At 44.8% G+C, this 14,260-nt stretch overlaps 1 protein-coding gene across 1 annotated transcript; it reads right to left on the bottom strand.

The window, feature by feature from the left end:
- Window positions 1-101: 101 nt before the first annotated feature.
- On the bottom strand, window positions 102-7,498 carry LOC114630976 (pyrethroid hydrolase Ces2a-like). Its single transcript, XM_028779299.1, has 12 exons — window positions 7,353-7,498; window positions 6,610-6,814; window positions 5,298-5,436; window positions 4,436-4,569; window positions 4,096-4,354; window positions 2,883-2,981; window positions 2,470-2,610; window positions 2,270-2,350; window positions 1,917-2,061; window positions 1,400-1,537; window positions 918-990; window positions 102-508 (listed from the first exon to the last, which is right to left on the bottom strand). Exons 1-12 carry the CDS (start codon window positions 7,426-7,428, stop codon window positions 322-324), a joined length of 1,677 nt encoding a protein of 558 aa, XP_028635132.1. The 5' UTR covers window positions 7,429-7,498; the 3' UTR covers window positions 102-321.
- Between the last annotated feature and the right edge of the window lie 6,762 nt (window positions 7,499-14,260).

Here is a 14,260-nt window from a genome sequence, read left to right as displayed (position 1 = left end):
AGGAAGGAAGGAAGGAAGGAAGGAAGGAAGGAAGGAAGGAAGGAGGAGCCTAGTCTAGTGAAGGGTTAAAGAAGATGGGAGTACTTTGGGGCTCACACTTCTACACAGTTATGAGCACTTTTATTGCCTCTAATGAAAGTTTGTCCAGAATGATAAGGAATAACTCACATAGTGGTTTTCATACATGTCTGAAAGAACAAATGCCGAGGTTAGAAATGCTTATGTTCTTGTTGGAACAACTGGTTACAGATAAATGGACTTTGTAACTTCAGAATTACTCCATTTGCTTTCAGCATCACCCATCTTTCCTGACACAGGACCCTACAGCTCTGAATGCTTATCCTGAGAACCCTTTAGCTCCTGGATCTTCTGGGGCAGAGTCTTGGTCCAGAACTGCAGCCTTCTGGCCTTCAGGGCTCGGCCCACAGTAGGCTGAGTGTTCAGCTGCAGATACTGCTCATCATGGTCCATCACAGGCCAGTAGGGTAGACCCTCGCTGTTGGGGTTCCTGTAGATATGCCAGCCAGCAAGGAAGAGTGAAGGTCTCTCACCCAAAGCCTGATGCTCATATGTGGTGAAAGCAGTAGATAAGCAGACCAAGGGCCTCAGGGGACATATGGTCCGATGTACTCATATAGATACAAGTGTCACCAGCAATGTCTACTGCATGTACAGCAAGGGCAGATGGCTAATTTTGTGTGTGTGTCTCTCTCTCAGAGGTACAATCTAAAGGTCAGTACTACAATACTGTGACTCACCTACCCAGTCTCTGGGATGAACAGTAAATGACAGCTAGAAGGTATCTGCCTGAGTGTAGCCTGGGCTGAAGACTATCATGTAATTAAGGACCCATGGATACTAATGGGGCACACATTAGATGCAACTGTAATGAGGTTGAGAATGGGAAGTTTTCTCACCCATTTCTTGCAAAGTTGGTCCAGTATTTGATCATCCATCTTTTTAACAGCTCTTCCTCATTAGTGAGATCAACTGCAGACAGAAGGAGAACCAAGTGCTAGCCTTCTCATGCAGGTGCCAACTAATGCTCTCCTACAGAAACCACAGCCTGAGGGCAAACCCTAGGCCTGGTTCATACCCTCTTCCCTCCCACTTAGAATACAGGATTGATCAAAAGCACTACTTGATGTTTCTCAGGTTCATTTCTACAGCAGTATGCTCTTGTTCCTTCTAGTGCAAGCCAAACTAGGAAGGGTTTATATTCTAACTGTAGGATATTTTAGGGTGAGGAGCCTGGGGATTTTTATAAAGCTCTGATAAGGGAAACACTTCTCCTGTCCCCTCCAAAACTCTCAATTTCCCAGTTGGACAGAGAGCTCAATAACCACTCAGAAATTCATCTGATGCTCCATTTACCTCTTCAAAAACATGAAAGACTCACAATTTATGCCACACAAGTAGGAGCCAAAGACAAGCATAATGTCATCACCATGGTCTGCCTTCACATGGGGTGGCCTGGCATGCTTCATGAAGCTGGGCAGATGCTGGAACTCATAAAAGTACACAGGAGCATGGGAACCTGGAAGGGAGGACACATATTGACATGACTTCTCATATGGAACTTATCTGCCTAATCTTCGGAGACAAGAAACCTTTCTCTACAGTTATCTGGAATCACAGTTGAGTGGTGAGATCCAGACTGGATCACTGGACAGGGGAAACCTTTGTTAACCAGAGACCCTGGCGTTCCCAGCTGCGGAGATGGTAAAACACTGAGGGTAACTAACGTGTTCCTCTTCTAGCCCTGGATAGGATGCCAGGCTTTACACTAGACATAAAGATTTAGTGGCGGAAAGCTGCCTGTCGTATGAGACCTAACCAAGACATAGGCCTGGACTGGACATTGCAAAGTACACCTGGGCACTTCCTGTCCTTGATCTAGTCCCAGATGTACTCACGCTGGAAATGTGCCACTTGGAGAGCAGGGATCACAAACATGAAGTCCCCTAGCATCTCTCTGAACTGTGCTTGGAGGATCTCTGGGTCCTCTGTGTTCCCCATGTACTCTTCCATTAGCAGGTCACTACATTCCAGAGGCAACATCTATACCAGAAGGAATCAGGAAGAATGATGACAGGAGGCAGCAGCCTCTAAGTAAGGAATGTGGCCAGAAATAAAAAGGGGTAGAGGGGAAAATGTTGATTCCCCACAGAAACACACACACACTCATACAATTTATTTTTGGGCATGTCATCTGGGAAAAATATACAGAAACCTTCTCTATCAGGACAGGAACCAAGGTCTCTCTCACCATCTTTGCTGCAGTGCTCTTCAGAACAGCTGGCAGGGTCTCTCTGGTTATCTTCTCTATGATATGGTCAAGGTCCATCAACTGGGAAGCAGAGGATAGTCTTAAGTATTGGATGGTTTGGAACTACATCAAGGTATCTCTGAGTTCAGAGTACCCACCATTTGAGTTTATGTTCTCAGGGGCTTAGAACTAGGTCTCACCTTGAGCATTCCCCAGCCACATTCATCGGTGGTCATACCAATGATGCTGGGGACAGGTTGAAATTCCTTAGAGGCCAAAAGCTCCTGAGGATGCTTGGGAAAAAACTTCCCATCCACCACTCCAGGGATCATCTTGAAGACCTACACAGCATTGATGGTCAGTGCTGAAGATCAATCATATAAATATTCTAATGCCCATGAGTATCTACAGCAATTCTCTATATCCTATCTCATCCCAGGGTTCTATGCACACTCTAGGAAGAACTTTACATGATAAGTAGCTTCTCTTGTTCTTTTTGCACTCTGTACTGAAAGGACACCAAACCATGGAGATGAGTTAGCACATTTGAGTAGTAAGTAATGATAATCCCACATCCTGTTCCTCAGGTCCACCAAGACACAACTCTCCCAACCTGGTTAATAGCCAGGATCTCTTGTTTATTCTTTGTTCGCAGACAATGTATCAGAGTTTCTGAGTCTGGGACCTCACATCCAGATAGGTTGGCTACTGTCTGTAAATAGAACAGATAATGGTTAGCTCATTCCTACTAGGAGGAAGCAGAGTTTCTGTGATTCTACTAGAAGTTATTACCCCTAAATACCACATGCTAGTGTTTGTTGTGTATGAACTGAGGAAGTGGAAGTTTTCACATTTTCTGTTTCTCATAGGTGACAATTGGGAAATGACATTCAACCTGCATATTGTTTGTTTTACTTTGGTGCCTGTGTGTATTTCTGTGTGTGTGTGTGTGTGTGTGTGTGTGTTGCTCATGAATGACAATAGGTATGGTGTAGCATATTTTGTCCATGAAGGTCAGAGAACAGTCTCACCTGCTACATGTCATGATATCCCTTGTTTGCATTTGTGTTCACCAGGTTAGCTGGCCTATGACCTTCCCTGGAGACTTCTGTCTTTGTTTTCTATACTACCATAAGAAAACTGGAGTTTCTGACACTTATTGTCACCATCAGCTTTGTAAGGATTCAGAGGATTCAAACTTGCAACCTCACACTTGCACAGCAAATATTTTTACCAGCTGGCCCTTTCCCTCAATTCATGTGTTCTTCTTAGATTTCTTTTTCACAACTCAACACAATCCATGATCTTCTGGAAAGACGAACCTCAGCTGAAAAAATTTCCTCTATCAGATTGGTCCATAGGCAAATCTGGGCATTTTCCTGAGAAATTACTGATATAGAAGAGCCCACCTCACTGTGGGCAGTGCCACCCATGGGCAGGTGTTCTGTGTTGTATAACTGGGAAAACTGAGGAAGCCACAGGTAACAAGCCAGTAAGCATGTTGCTCCTCTGCCTCTGATTAAGTTCTGGCCTCCAGGTACATGCCTGAGTGAATACTTTCTTCAAGATAGGTCATAAGTTGTGAGCTGAAATAAACCTTTTCCTCCCCAAGAAGTTTTTGGTAATTGTCTTTATCACAACGATAAGAAACCTACTAGGAAACCAAGCATAAGTGTTTTTGCTAATGACAGAAGCCACTGGAGAGAGATTTGCTATCATAGAACAGGCTCAGCATTCATAAAATTCACTTAACTGAACACCAGATCTCCAGAGGCAATGATTGAGGTAGCAGCATTCTACGGAATGGTGTTCTTGAGAGCACTTACCTTGTAGACCCCCTCAGAAGTGTCAGAAATGAGGTCAGGCAGCAGGGCCACTCCACTCTGCATAATGGCTCCATGAAAGAGTCCTTTGGACATTGGGGACACAACATGGGAAGACACACTTGTGCCCCCTGCTGAAGCACCAATTATAGTGACCCTGTCACGGTTGCCTCCAAAGTAAGCAATATTTCTCTGCACCCATCGTAGGGCAGTCACTTGATCCAGGTATCCCCAGTTGCCTCTGGCATGCTGGTCTCCAGTGCTGAGAAGTAGCAGGAAGAAGAATTGAATAGCTGCCCATGTACTACTTAGTCCCCATTACCCAGCTTTGTCCCAGGCTTACCTGAAGAAGCCAAGGATACCCAAGCGATACTGGATGGAGACAACTACTATTTCCTCAGTAGCTGCCAGTGTGGATCCATCAACGATGGAAGCCCATCCTAGAACCAGTGCACCACCATGGATCCATACCATCACCTGGAGACAGCAACTCAGATGCCAGGAGGCCCACACACATCCCAAGCTCATCTAGACTGCCCACTAGGTTATCAACTGCTTTGTTCTGTGCAGGTCAACCTATAAACAGATCTCCTCAGGATCTCAGGAAGTGAGTCACAGATGAGGTGCTTCAGGCTTGTGAGCCTGTTTCCATTGCTGCTTCCCCAACAGAAAATCTCAGCATGGATTAGACTCCAGATCTAAATTAAAGTCATTGTTACTCTCAGACCCATCTAAGTAGAACAAAAAATCGAGTGCCTTCCTAGGTGACTTTCCTGATTGCTAATCAGAATGGGCTTCAGATTTCACTGGCAGAAATAACTTGTTGCTAGAAATTTGGTCAATAGTCAGCCATTGTGTACCATCCTGAGTTGGTGTGCAAAATTAATAGAATTCCTGGTTTAATCTAATACCTAGACTTTTTTACCTCTCAGAGCCCCATGACTCTTAGCCTCTCTCTCTCTCTCTCTCTCTCTCTCTCTCTCTCTCTCTCTCTCTCTCTCTCTCACACACACACACACACACACACACACACACACACACACACTTTGGCAGCTGACCATGGGCTGACATGACCTTCTTGAACTCTGTAAGGTAAGACCACTAATCAGGATCTAAACTACAGTGGAGCTCAGAATTATTTTGTTCCTTCCCATCCTCCACAGAAATAAATGACCTGTTCCCAGTGGCCATAGACTGACACTCACAGGCAGGTTAGAGCCCTCATGGGCATGAGCTGGTGTGTAGATGTTCAGATACAGGCAGTCCTCAGACTTAGGAATGGGAGGTATGATCAACTTCATCTCCTTTGTACCCTCTAAATTCATCATATCATTCTGCAGACACCTAGTGAAAATAGAAGGCAGGAATTCCAAGGTATGTGGTAGTCAAATTTGTATTTTAGTCTGAATTTTCACTTAGGCACCCACAGCTGCTGCTTTCCCTGATGGCCTGCTATCATGATTCTTATCTAAAGTTCCTACCACAGAAAAGACCACCAGTCCTGTGCAAATGGAAATAGAGACAAATTTTTTCATGGAGGCCTCACCATACATAGTAATATTTTGGGGGGCTACTTTATGGAGATTTCTAACAGCCTCACTGAAAATATATGCTGTCTGTTCCAATATTCAATCCTTCTATATATAAAATCTAAATTCTGGCATGGTGGTTAGATTTGATTGTTGACTTCACACCATAGAATCACCTGGGAAAAGTATCTTACTGAGAGATTGTCCTGATCCACTTGGGAGTTTGGCATGCAAGTGGGAAGTTATCTTGATAATGTTCTTTGCAATAGGGATACCTGCCCGTGATAGGAGGCACCATTCCCTAGGAAGGGGCTACTCAATTGTGTAAGAATGGAGAAGGTAAGTGAAGGTTAGTAGGCATGCCTGTGACTTTAAGCTCTGTTCCTCACTACGGATGTGTTGCAATAAGCTTTCTTAAACTTCTGCCTCTGTGATTTCCCACCTATGGTTGATTATATGCTTGAACTGTCACCTATAATAAAATCTGTCTTCACTAATTTGCTATCTAAGGATATGTTATCACAGCAACAGAAATACAACAAAGATATTGGGTCATGGGACACTGTGCCCATATATCAACTATAGGAATGAATGAACAATACCATACTATATGTTAATGAGATATTCTTCAGTTCACTTCCAAGTACCAATAAGGTACCTCCTTGTTCCACATAGTCTCCAGTTGGAAACTGGTGTACATTTCCTTAGTCAATGATACAGGGACAATGAATGATCACAGGTACAGTGAAGAACGGGTGCTGTCTCTGCTCCTTACTGCAGTACCTTTAGCTAATACCCAACACCTGTGAAGCTCTGACCCAGCAGGCTGGCACCGTTTTTCTACTGTAATCCTTAGCACATTTGTCAGAAACATGCATTGGAGATGGCCCTCACCACAGGCAGAAAATTGTTATAGAGCTGAGGTGAAGGAAGCAATTCATTGTGGCCTAGAGCACAGGCCTAATGTCCCCTAGGTCCCAGAACTTACATGGCCGGCTCTGAGGTTGCATCTCTCACACCACTCCATGGCTCAGGGTCCTCAGGAGGTGCAAAGCGCAGTGGTCCTACAGGAGGCTTGGCAAAGGGAATTCCCAGGAAGGTGTGGACACCAGTTTTTGTGTCCTTCACATGGACTAAGCTGCCTCTCACCTGGCCGGTGTGTGTTGTCCTGATGGGGCTGGCTGATTCCTGGCCTGTAAGTAGAGAGATGTCATCAGCTGTCACCACATTTATGAATTTCTACCTTGTCATCACCATGATACATAGGGGAGGTAAGCTGGGTTGTCTCAGTTCTGCAGTAGGATGTGGAAATGAGGGCTTCTGGATCACCTAGGACAGATACATTGTCCTCTGACCTTCTTGCAAACTTACAGGGCTCTTCACTATTCAACAAAGTGACAGACTCAGTGCCACTTGACATTATGAAGGAATTATCATCATTATCCTTCTTCAGTAGCATTTCTACGTATAACTACACACAGAGGAGAGACCTGTCTTGCTTGCTCTTCTGTCTCTGTTGCCTCTTCAGTACAAGCTAATGTCAGACATCTCTGACCTCTGTGTGCCCTGGTGGGACATTAGCAAGCACACAATCCCAATGTTGTCACCTGTAATTCTCCACCAGCTCCTTTTCCCTCCCTGGCACCTTCCATCCCACAAGCTCAACCTCTGATTCTACAGAACTGGAGCAGTTCTATCCCACGTTTCTTCTGCTCACTAAGATAGTCTCACCATGCACATGCTGGAGGAGAAGAAGGAGCCCATAAGTTATAACATACAGCCAATCAGGAAGTTTAGCAAATGGCATGGCTGAATCTAAGGCTTAAACCTGTGTTGCTTGCTTCAAGATGAGTCTCACAGCAGGAAACAGAACAGATCTGCCTGGCCCAGGCAGGAATTTGTACTTTTATGGGTGTAGGTGTGGATATTTGATAGGATGGGGCAAAGTTCTTATTGCAGAAGAACTAATAAGGCAGAAGCCACAGGAAGTCAATAGCTGGCAGGCAGGGCAAAGCCACTTCTGCAGTTTCTGCTCCTTCCCTGGCCTATTGGACATACAGAGCATGGCATCTGAAGTCCTTCTGGAATGCCAGGATCTCTGATCTCCAATATGGAGTCATCATGATCCCTGGCTCTTTTACTCACCAACCCAATATGGGTGTTGGTGTGAAGACCAGGGAGCAGAAAGCTGTAACAGGAGAAGCCATGGGGCTCCTATCAAAAGGTATACAGTTGTTATATCAACTTAAAGAGAAGAACAAGGGCAGGAGTTTTGAGTGTGCCTTTCACCCTCAAGACTCCTCTGTCCTCACACACTCATAGAGTAGTGAGTCCTCCCTGGAGGCCCATGTTGCTTATGTTGACCTTAGGATCACAGATACACATCCCCTGTTAGGTCATGGTGGCTTTATTGAAAGGCACTGAAGTTCTAACACTTCTGCCTCCATCTGCATTATGTGGTTACTCACAGCCCAGATCCTGTTTAGATCAACTTCACAGTCATTTGTCCATCGACAAACATTTCAATGATTCCCACCATTTACTTATGCATAGTGTACATCTACGTTCAATCACATACATTCAAAGGTCAGGAGACAATTTGTAAGAGTTAGTTCTCTTTCCACCATGTGGGTTTAGGGATCAAACTGAAGTTGTTATGCTTGCCAACAAACTCCTTAAACAGCTAAGCACCTTGCCACCTCCTCCGCCACCTGATTGCAATGGGATTCAGTTTGCATACCCAGAATAGAAGTTTCTGATCAAAAGTCCTAGCAAGCTATATCAAAGAATATCCAACCGTGAGTTTACAACTAGCCACACATGATTTCCTGGAGGAAGTGGTGTGGGGATCAACATAAGGTAGTCCTTTGTATCTAAGATTGGATTTGGTGCTATGATTTCATTCCGAGGTGATATATGATCCCATAGGCTACACTGCAGGATTTCCTTTACATCCCTGCTTTCTCCTGTCTCCTTGATACAGTGTTGTGTCTCCAACACATGCTTGTCCAATCTGTGGTCCCAGCCCTTCCTGGTGGACATTTTATTTGTAGTATTTGGATCCAAGGAACCTTTATGCTGCAGGGACTGAAAAGTCTCCAACTCCTCCAATCTCTGGGTCAAGCAACTAGTAACTTTATGTTTCCTGAACATTCTGGTGCTTTTTTCCTAACTCCAGACTCTTTTGTAGCTCAGATGGAGGAAAGTCCCCCTATCCTCTGTGGAGGACATTTACCATCATTCAGAAACCAGAGACATTGTAAAAGTGTGGACTGAAGAAAGCACAGGTTCTCCTCTGTTGAGGGAGTCAGGGACACAGTCTAACTGACTGACAGACAGACAGACACACAGACAGACACACAGACACACAGACACATAGACACACAGTCAGACAGACATGAAAACAAAAGTCTAAAAGCATAGACTCAACATTCATAGAAGCACCTGCATTGAGACACCCCTCTACACCCATTTAGTATATTCAGTGTTGGCAAAGGCATGAAGCACCCCCATACATGATTGGAGGAGATTCAAATGGTGTGGTTTCTTTGAAAGACAGGGTGTCATTTTTCTTCAAAAACTAAGCTCAGCCTTGTCCTATGATTGAGAAATTCTGCTTTCAGGGCTTTAGCACAAGGAAACAAAATTACTGATTACAAAAAAACAGCAAATAAACAACAACAGCAAAAATTATCATGTTTAAAAAGTTGGTAAGAGCTTAACAGCATTAACAACAGGAACAAAATAATGGAAACCACTCAAATGCTTATCAGCTTGGTTGTAGATAAATATATATTCCTGTGTGACTGATGCCCTTAGTCAAAGAAGGCACTTGAATCTCCAAGATTATTAAATAATCTATTAGTAACAGAAGAGTCACCAATGATTTCTTTTCCATGATAGAATAGTCAAGGCCCTGATGTTTCTAAATCATAGACCATTTCCAAACTATTCCATCAGAAAGCAGTCATGTGGTTACCAGGAACAGAGATCAGAGAGTGATTGACATAAATGAACACAAGGAACCTTACTCCAGTGAAAGGAACACTCTCATACATGAAGTGAAGTTGTTTGGCTAGTTCATATTCTTTGTGAGTTAATCAGGCTACGTGCAAACATTCAACAATTAAGTTTTTCAATAACAACATAGTTACTCAAAACCTAAAAACCTCTTTGCCAATGTCCAATTAATTGGCAGAAATGCCATGGAAACTTCACAGTGATGTGTGCAGTGGGAGTTGAATGATGCATTCAGGCCTAGTGGAAGTACCAGGCATAAGCCCTCCTGCATGCAAGAAGTGCCCCTCCTGCAGGCAAGAAGTGTTCTTCCCTCTGTGAACCCAACTGAAGCCTGTTGTTAACACACACACACACACACACCACTTTCTCTCTCTTTCTCTCTCTCTCTCTCTCTCTCTCTCTCTCTCTCTCTCTCTCTCCCTCTCTCCCTCCCTCCCTCCCTCCCCCTCTCTTTCTCTCTCTGTCTCTCTCCCCCTTCCTAGTGTGGAAGAAACATTACAAAAAGTTTCACTTTAGTAATGCCCTGTGGATGGCCTTCAGATTATTGCATGAATCCTGCAAAAGGAAGAGAGGGAGAGAAACACAGTCAAAGACAAATGGAAAAAGACAGACAGGTACATAGATACACAGACACAAAGACTCACACATACACATTGACACAACTACCCCCAACACACACAAACACAGAGTCGCATACACCGATCAACACATATATACAGACTCACACACAGACACAAACACACAGCCACGGACACACACAGTCAGAGATGTACATACACAACACACATACATCATTATTATCATCATCGCCTGTGCAAGGACTCACAAGAGAGCTGCTGGGAAAAAATAACAGCTCTGTCCTGTACATAAATGTCCAACATGTTGTAGCAAGGATCAGAAAATGAAGAGATAATTGAAAACCAGCCAATGACCTAAAAATCCTATATGCTCGAAGTTTTCATATTGGGTGAAGATAAGCAGTTGGGCACCAGGGCTTTGTTAACTCTTCTTTACCTCTGAAAAAGTCCTGCTTTGGATGCTGTGCATAAGCAGTGCTGATTTTCTGTGCCTAAGAGTACAAAAGGTCTCAGTGATACCCTCATGCTTTTGCTCTAACTCTCTGTCTCTCTGTCTCTCCATATCTCTGTCTCCCTGTCTCTCTGTCTCTCTTTCTCTGTGTGTGTGTGTGGTGTGTGTGTGTGTGTATGTGTGTGTGTGTGTGTGTGTGTGTGTGTGTATGTGTGTGATTTCTACAAGCTCCCACCTCCAGGCACTCCCTGCCCCCAAGGCACCACTTTCTGACACTGCAGAAGTTAACATACTTGATGAGTTGCAACAAGAAAAGATAAAAGCCCAAATTAGCATGGTGACCCTTCTGTTGCTGCCCTCCATGATCTGACCCAAGTGAATCAGCATCTTGGGTGCCACATTTGTGAATGATGCCAAAGCCACCAATGAGCAATTTTCAACATCCCTCTGAGGCCAAATGCTCACCCTGTCTCCTGTGACTTGCTGCCTACAAGCCAAGGCTTACCTTACCACACAACACCTTTGTCCATATATCTTACTGATGGCACCACCCACTGATGCCTGACAGTTATTGTAACAAACAACAAATACTGAAATTTTCCTATTTAGAGCCAGGCTATACCCACAAAGCTTTATCTTCTAAGAAAATCAATGAAATCTTGTGTGATCAGGTAAAATGTCCTTCTGGCTGTTAGCTAAAAGGCCATACTCTAGAACAGAAGCCATTGGCATAACTCAAATTAGGTAAACATATTACTTCTTTTTCTACTTTTCATTTTAATTTTTGAGACAGAATATTATCTGTGATCCAGACTGGCCTGCTATCTCAGCTTCTTGATACAAAGCATTCAGCCCATGCATCTGCTCTAAGTAAACCTGGGTATCCTCTACAGGCTCTGACAATTTGATGTTCCCAAGTATGTTGCAGAATAGGGTGAGATGAGGGAGGGAATAGGATGCAACACCATCCTTCTTACATTTGTCGCTGATTCTAAGCCCAGAAATCCAAACAAAGAATGTCCCAAACAGTAGCCATGCATGAGTCAGGAAGATCTTGCTGCATGGAGAACCCTTTTGACCTTCCAGAGTCTGGTGACCCACAGCAGGGGGTCACAGGTGAGGTGAGTTCAGTGGATTGGACTGGGAAGGGTTAGGAAGAGGTCAATGAAGTTTACACTGTCAGATTGGAGAGGCCCAGAAAGATGTGTGGGTTGGTCGGGATAATCAACTGCAGCACACACTCTGGGCATAAAGCCATTCTGGCTCAACTTCTGATAAGGGCCTGAAAGTTGCTGACAGGCTCAGAGCACACATGCCATTTGCACTGAAAATGAACCTGCCTTTCCCCATGGTATGTGCTTGGTGAAGTGTACCCAGGGACTGCTATGGTCAACTGAGGCATGGTGGGTGCACCAGGAACTTCTGTATACCCTAATAACTGTGAAAAGTACCCTGTAGAAGGGTGCCAACCTGTTCTATCCTAGGGCTTGGCACACTCACAGATACTTGACAACATAAATATATTATATTATTATGCAAAAGTCCAGTAGCAGCTACACTTACAAAAACACTGAGAGAAAAGATTCATCTGCTCCTTTATCCTCTGACTTGCATGTCCAGCCTAACTCAGATCCCCTCACTCTGGGCTGGCTCCTCAGTATGGGTTACCTTCTCTGGTATCCTTTGCTTGGCAGATGGCTACTCTGTGTCTTTGGTTGTGTATTTTGGTCTATGTACTTTGCTCGGGGCATTTAGAGTCAGTTATCTCTTTCCACAATGTGGGTTCTTGGGGTTGAACTCCAACCACCAGTTTCGAGGCAGGCACCCTTACTTGCCAAGTCATTTCACAGGCCCTGGTGAGGGAATTTGGAGACACACATTTCTAACAAGTTCTTCTGACATCTCTGAGAGTTACTCCCTCTCTGTAGTCTCAGCCTCTGAGTCTGTTGAACTTACCAGTTTTAACTAAGATTCCCTATGTCTCCCTTAAGAGTCTTGCTCATGCAATAGGAGAGGGAGAAGCAGGTGCCCATAGGCTACAGTCTTTAACCAGTTAGGAGGAAGTTAGTCGACTCTTATGATAGACCTGCAGGCCCAAGTCTGTTTCCAGTGTGTCACTGATAGAAAACAGAATATTGGGACCTTTCTCAGACAGGAAGCTTGATCCCACATAAACTAGGTGGAAAGTTTGCTGGGACAGGGCAAAGTCATAGAACTTGAACTCACAAGACAGAGGTTACAAGAGCCAGAAGGCAAGAGATGTGGCCAAGGCAAGTCTGCCATTCATGCTTCACCTGTAGCCCCATGTAGAAGGCACAGCAGGACTCCTAAGGTCCTTCTAGGATACCAGCAATCCTCTCTTCAAGCCCAGAGTCACTGTGCTCACAGCCTTTTCAGTAACAAGCCTAGGGCAAGTGTCGGTAGGGAAAGGAGGCTGGGGAAAGCTGTCACTGGAAATATCAGGCAGACTCCTCTAAGTAGATGAAAGGGGAAGATATCACAGGAGGAGAATTGGATGTGACTCTGAGAAATGTGACATGGATAAAATCAATGTACCAAGCACTCTGTAAATCACTCTCTGCTTTCAAGAGTTACAGTTTCCTGAGTCTACATTGGGGGGGCTGTTGCGCGCGTGCACTCACCAGCGAGGTCACACAAAACACCAAAGTTCTTCAGCAGATCTTTATTAGAATGTTATAGAGGAAAGACCCGCTGGAAGAAGGCCAGCTGGTGGAAAACCGGCTGGGAGAAAGGCCCCGAGCCCCGAGAGGGTCCTGGTTAAATACCCCCTGGAGAGAGGTGTACATATCTGGTTGGTTAATTGCCCATAAAATCCTATATGCCCCGGGATGGGTTGTGACTTCCCGCGCTTTCCCCTTACACAAAGGCAGTAAATTATAGAACTTGTGAGAGCATTGGATTGCCAGCACTGTCTCTGCCTTCCACAGCTCTCTACATCTCCCCCTTTTTGTTTTAAATGAGAATCACAGGCACTGGCCATTGTCCGTGTCTTAGGCTAGTTGACGTTCTTCCATAGCCAGCACCAAAGAATGGTGAGTTCCCTGTTTTTGGCAACGAGGGTTGCACCCACACCTGGCATTCTTGCCAGCAAGAATGTGCATCCAGGTTGTGGCCACTCGTAATGCCCATCATGGGGTAAACTCACAGCTAGTGGTGTGCTTCTGGCTTATAGCATCAACCTATTCCTGTCGTTGGGACCAATGGCAGCTGGCCTGGAGACGAAAAGACGGAGCTGCCCTTGGCCTGTCTGGCGCGGTACCAATATGACTCAAACTCAAGCCCGATCAAGCAAATTCCATCATGGGGGAATAAGCAATCAAGGACTAATAGTTTGATACAGTCTCCCCTACCTTACCAGGTGCAATGGAAACAAGTCCTCTGGGTGCAAAGGCTAGGGGAAATCGAAAGAGATGCAAACACCTATCCCTGTGCAATGGAGTCACCTCCTAGGGGTGCAAGGGCTGTTTGTCTCAAAATTCAGGTACCAGAGCTGCACAGACAAGGACCAGTCAGGCTAAAACTCCTCACCGACCCAGTGCAATGGGCTGAGCCCTTGGGGTGCATTGGCT

This window comes from Grammomys surdaster, unplaced genomic scaffold (assembly GCF_004785775.1).
Source record: "Grammomys surdaster isolate TR1022 unplaced genomic scaffold, NIH_TR_1.0 349, whole genome shotgun sequence".
In the NCBI taxonomy this organism is placed as follows: domain Eukaryota; kingdom Metazoa; phylum Chordata; class Mammalia; order Rodentia; family Muridae; genus Grammomys; species Grammomys surdaster.
Note: the sequence above shows the minus strand (reverse complement) of the source record. Positions and strands in the feature narration are given on the sequence as shown.

Coding starts and splice junctions, on each gene's coding strand:
- LOC114630976 (XM_028779299.1), bottom strand. CDS start 7,428: ATGCCATTTGCTAAACTTCCTGATTGGCTGTATGTTATAACTTATGGG. Junction 2,982..4,095: donor CTTCTGAGGGGGTCTACAAG/GTAAGTGCTCTC, acceptor TTCTATTTACAG/ACAGTAGCCAACCTATCTGG. Junction 2,062..2,269: donor AGAGCACTGCAGCAAAGATG/GTGAGAGAGACC, acceptor CTTCTGGTATAG/ATGTTGCCTCTGGAATGTAG.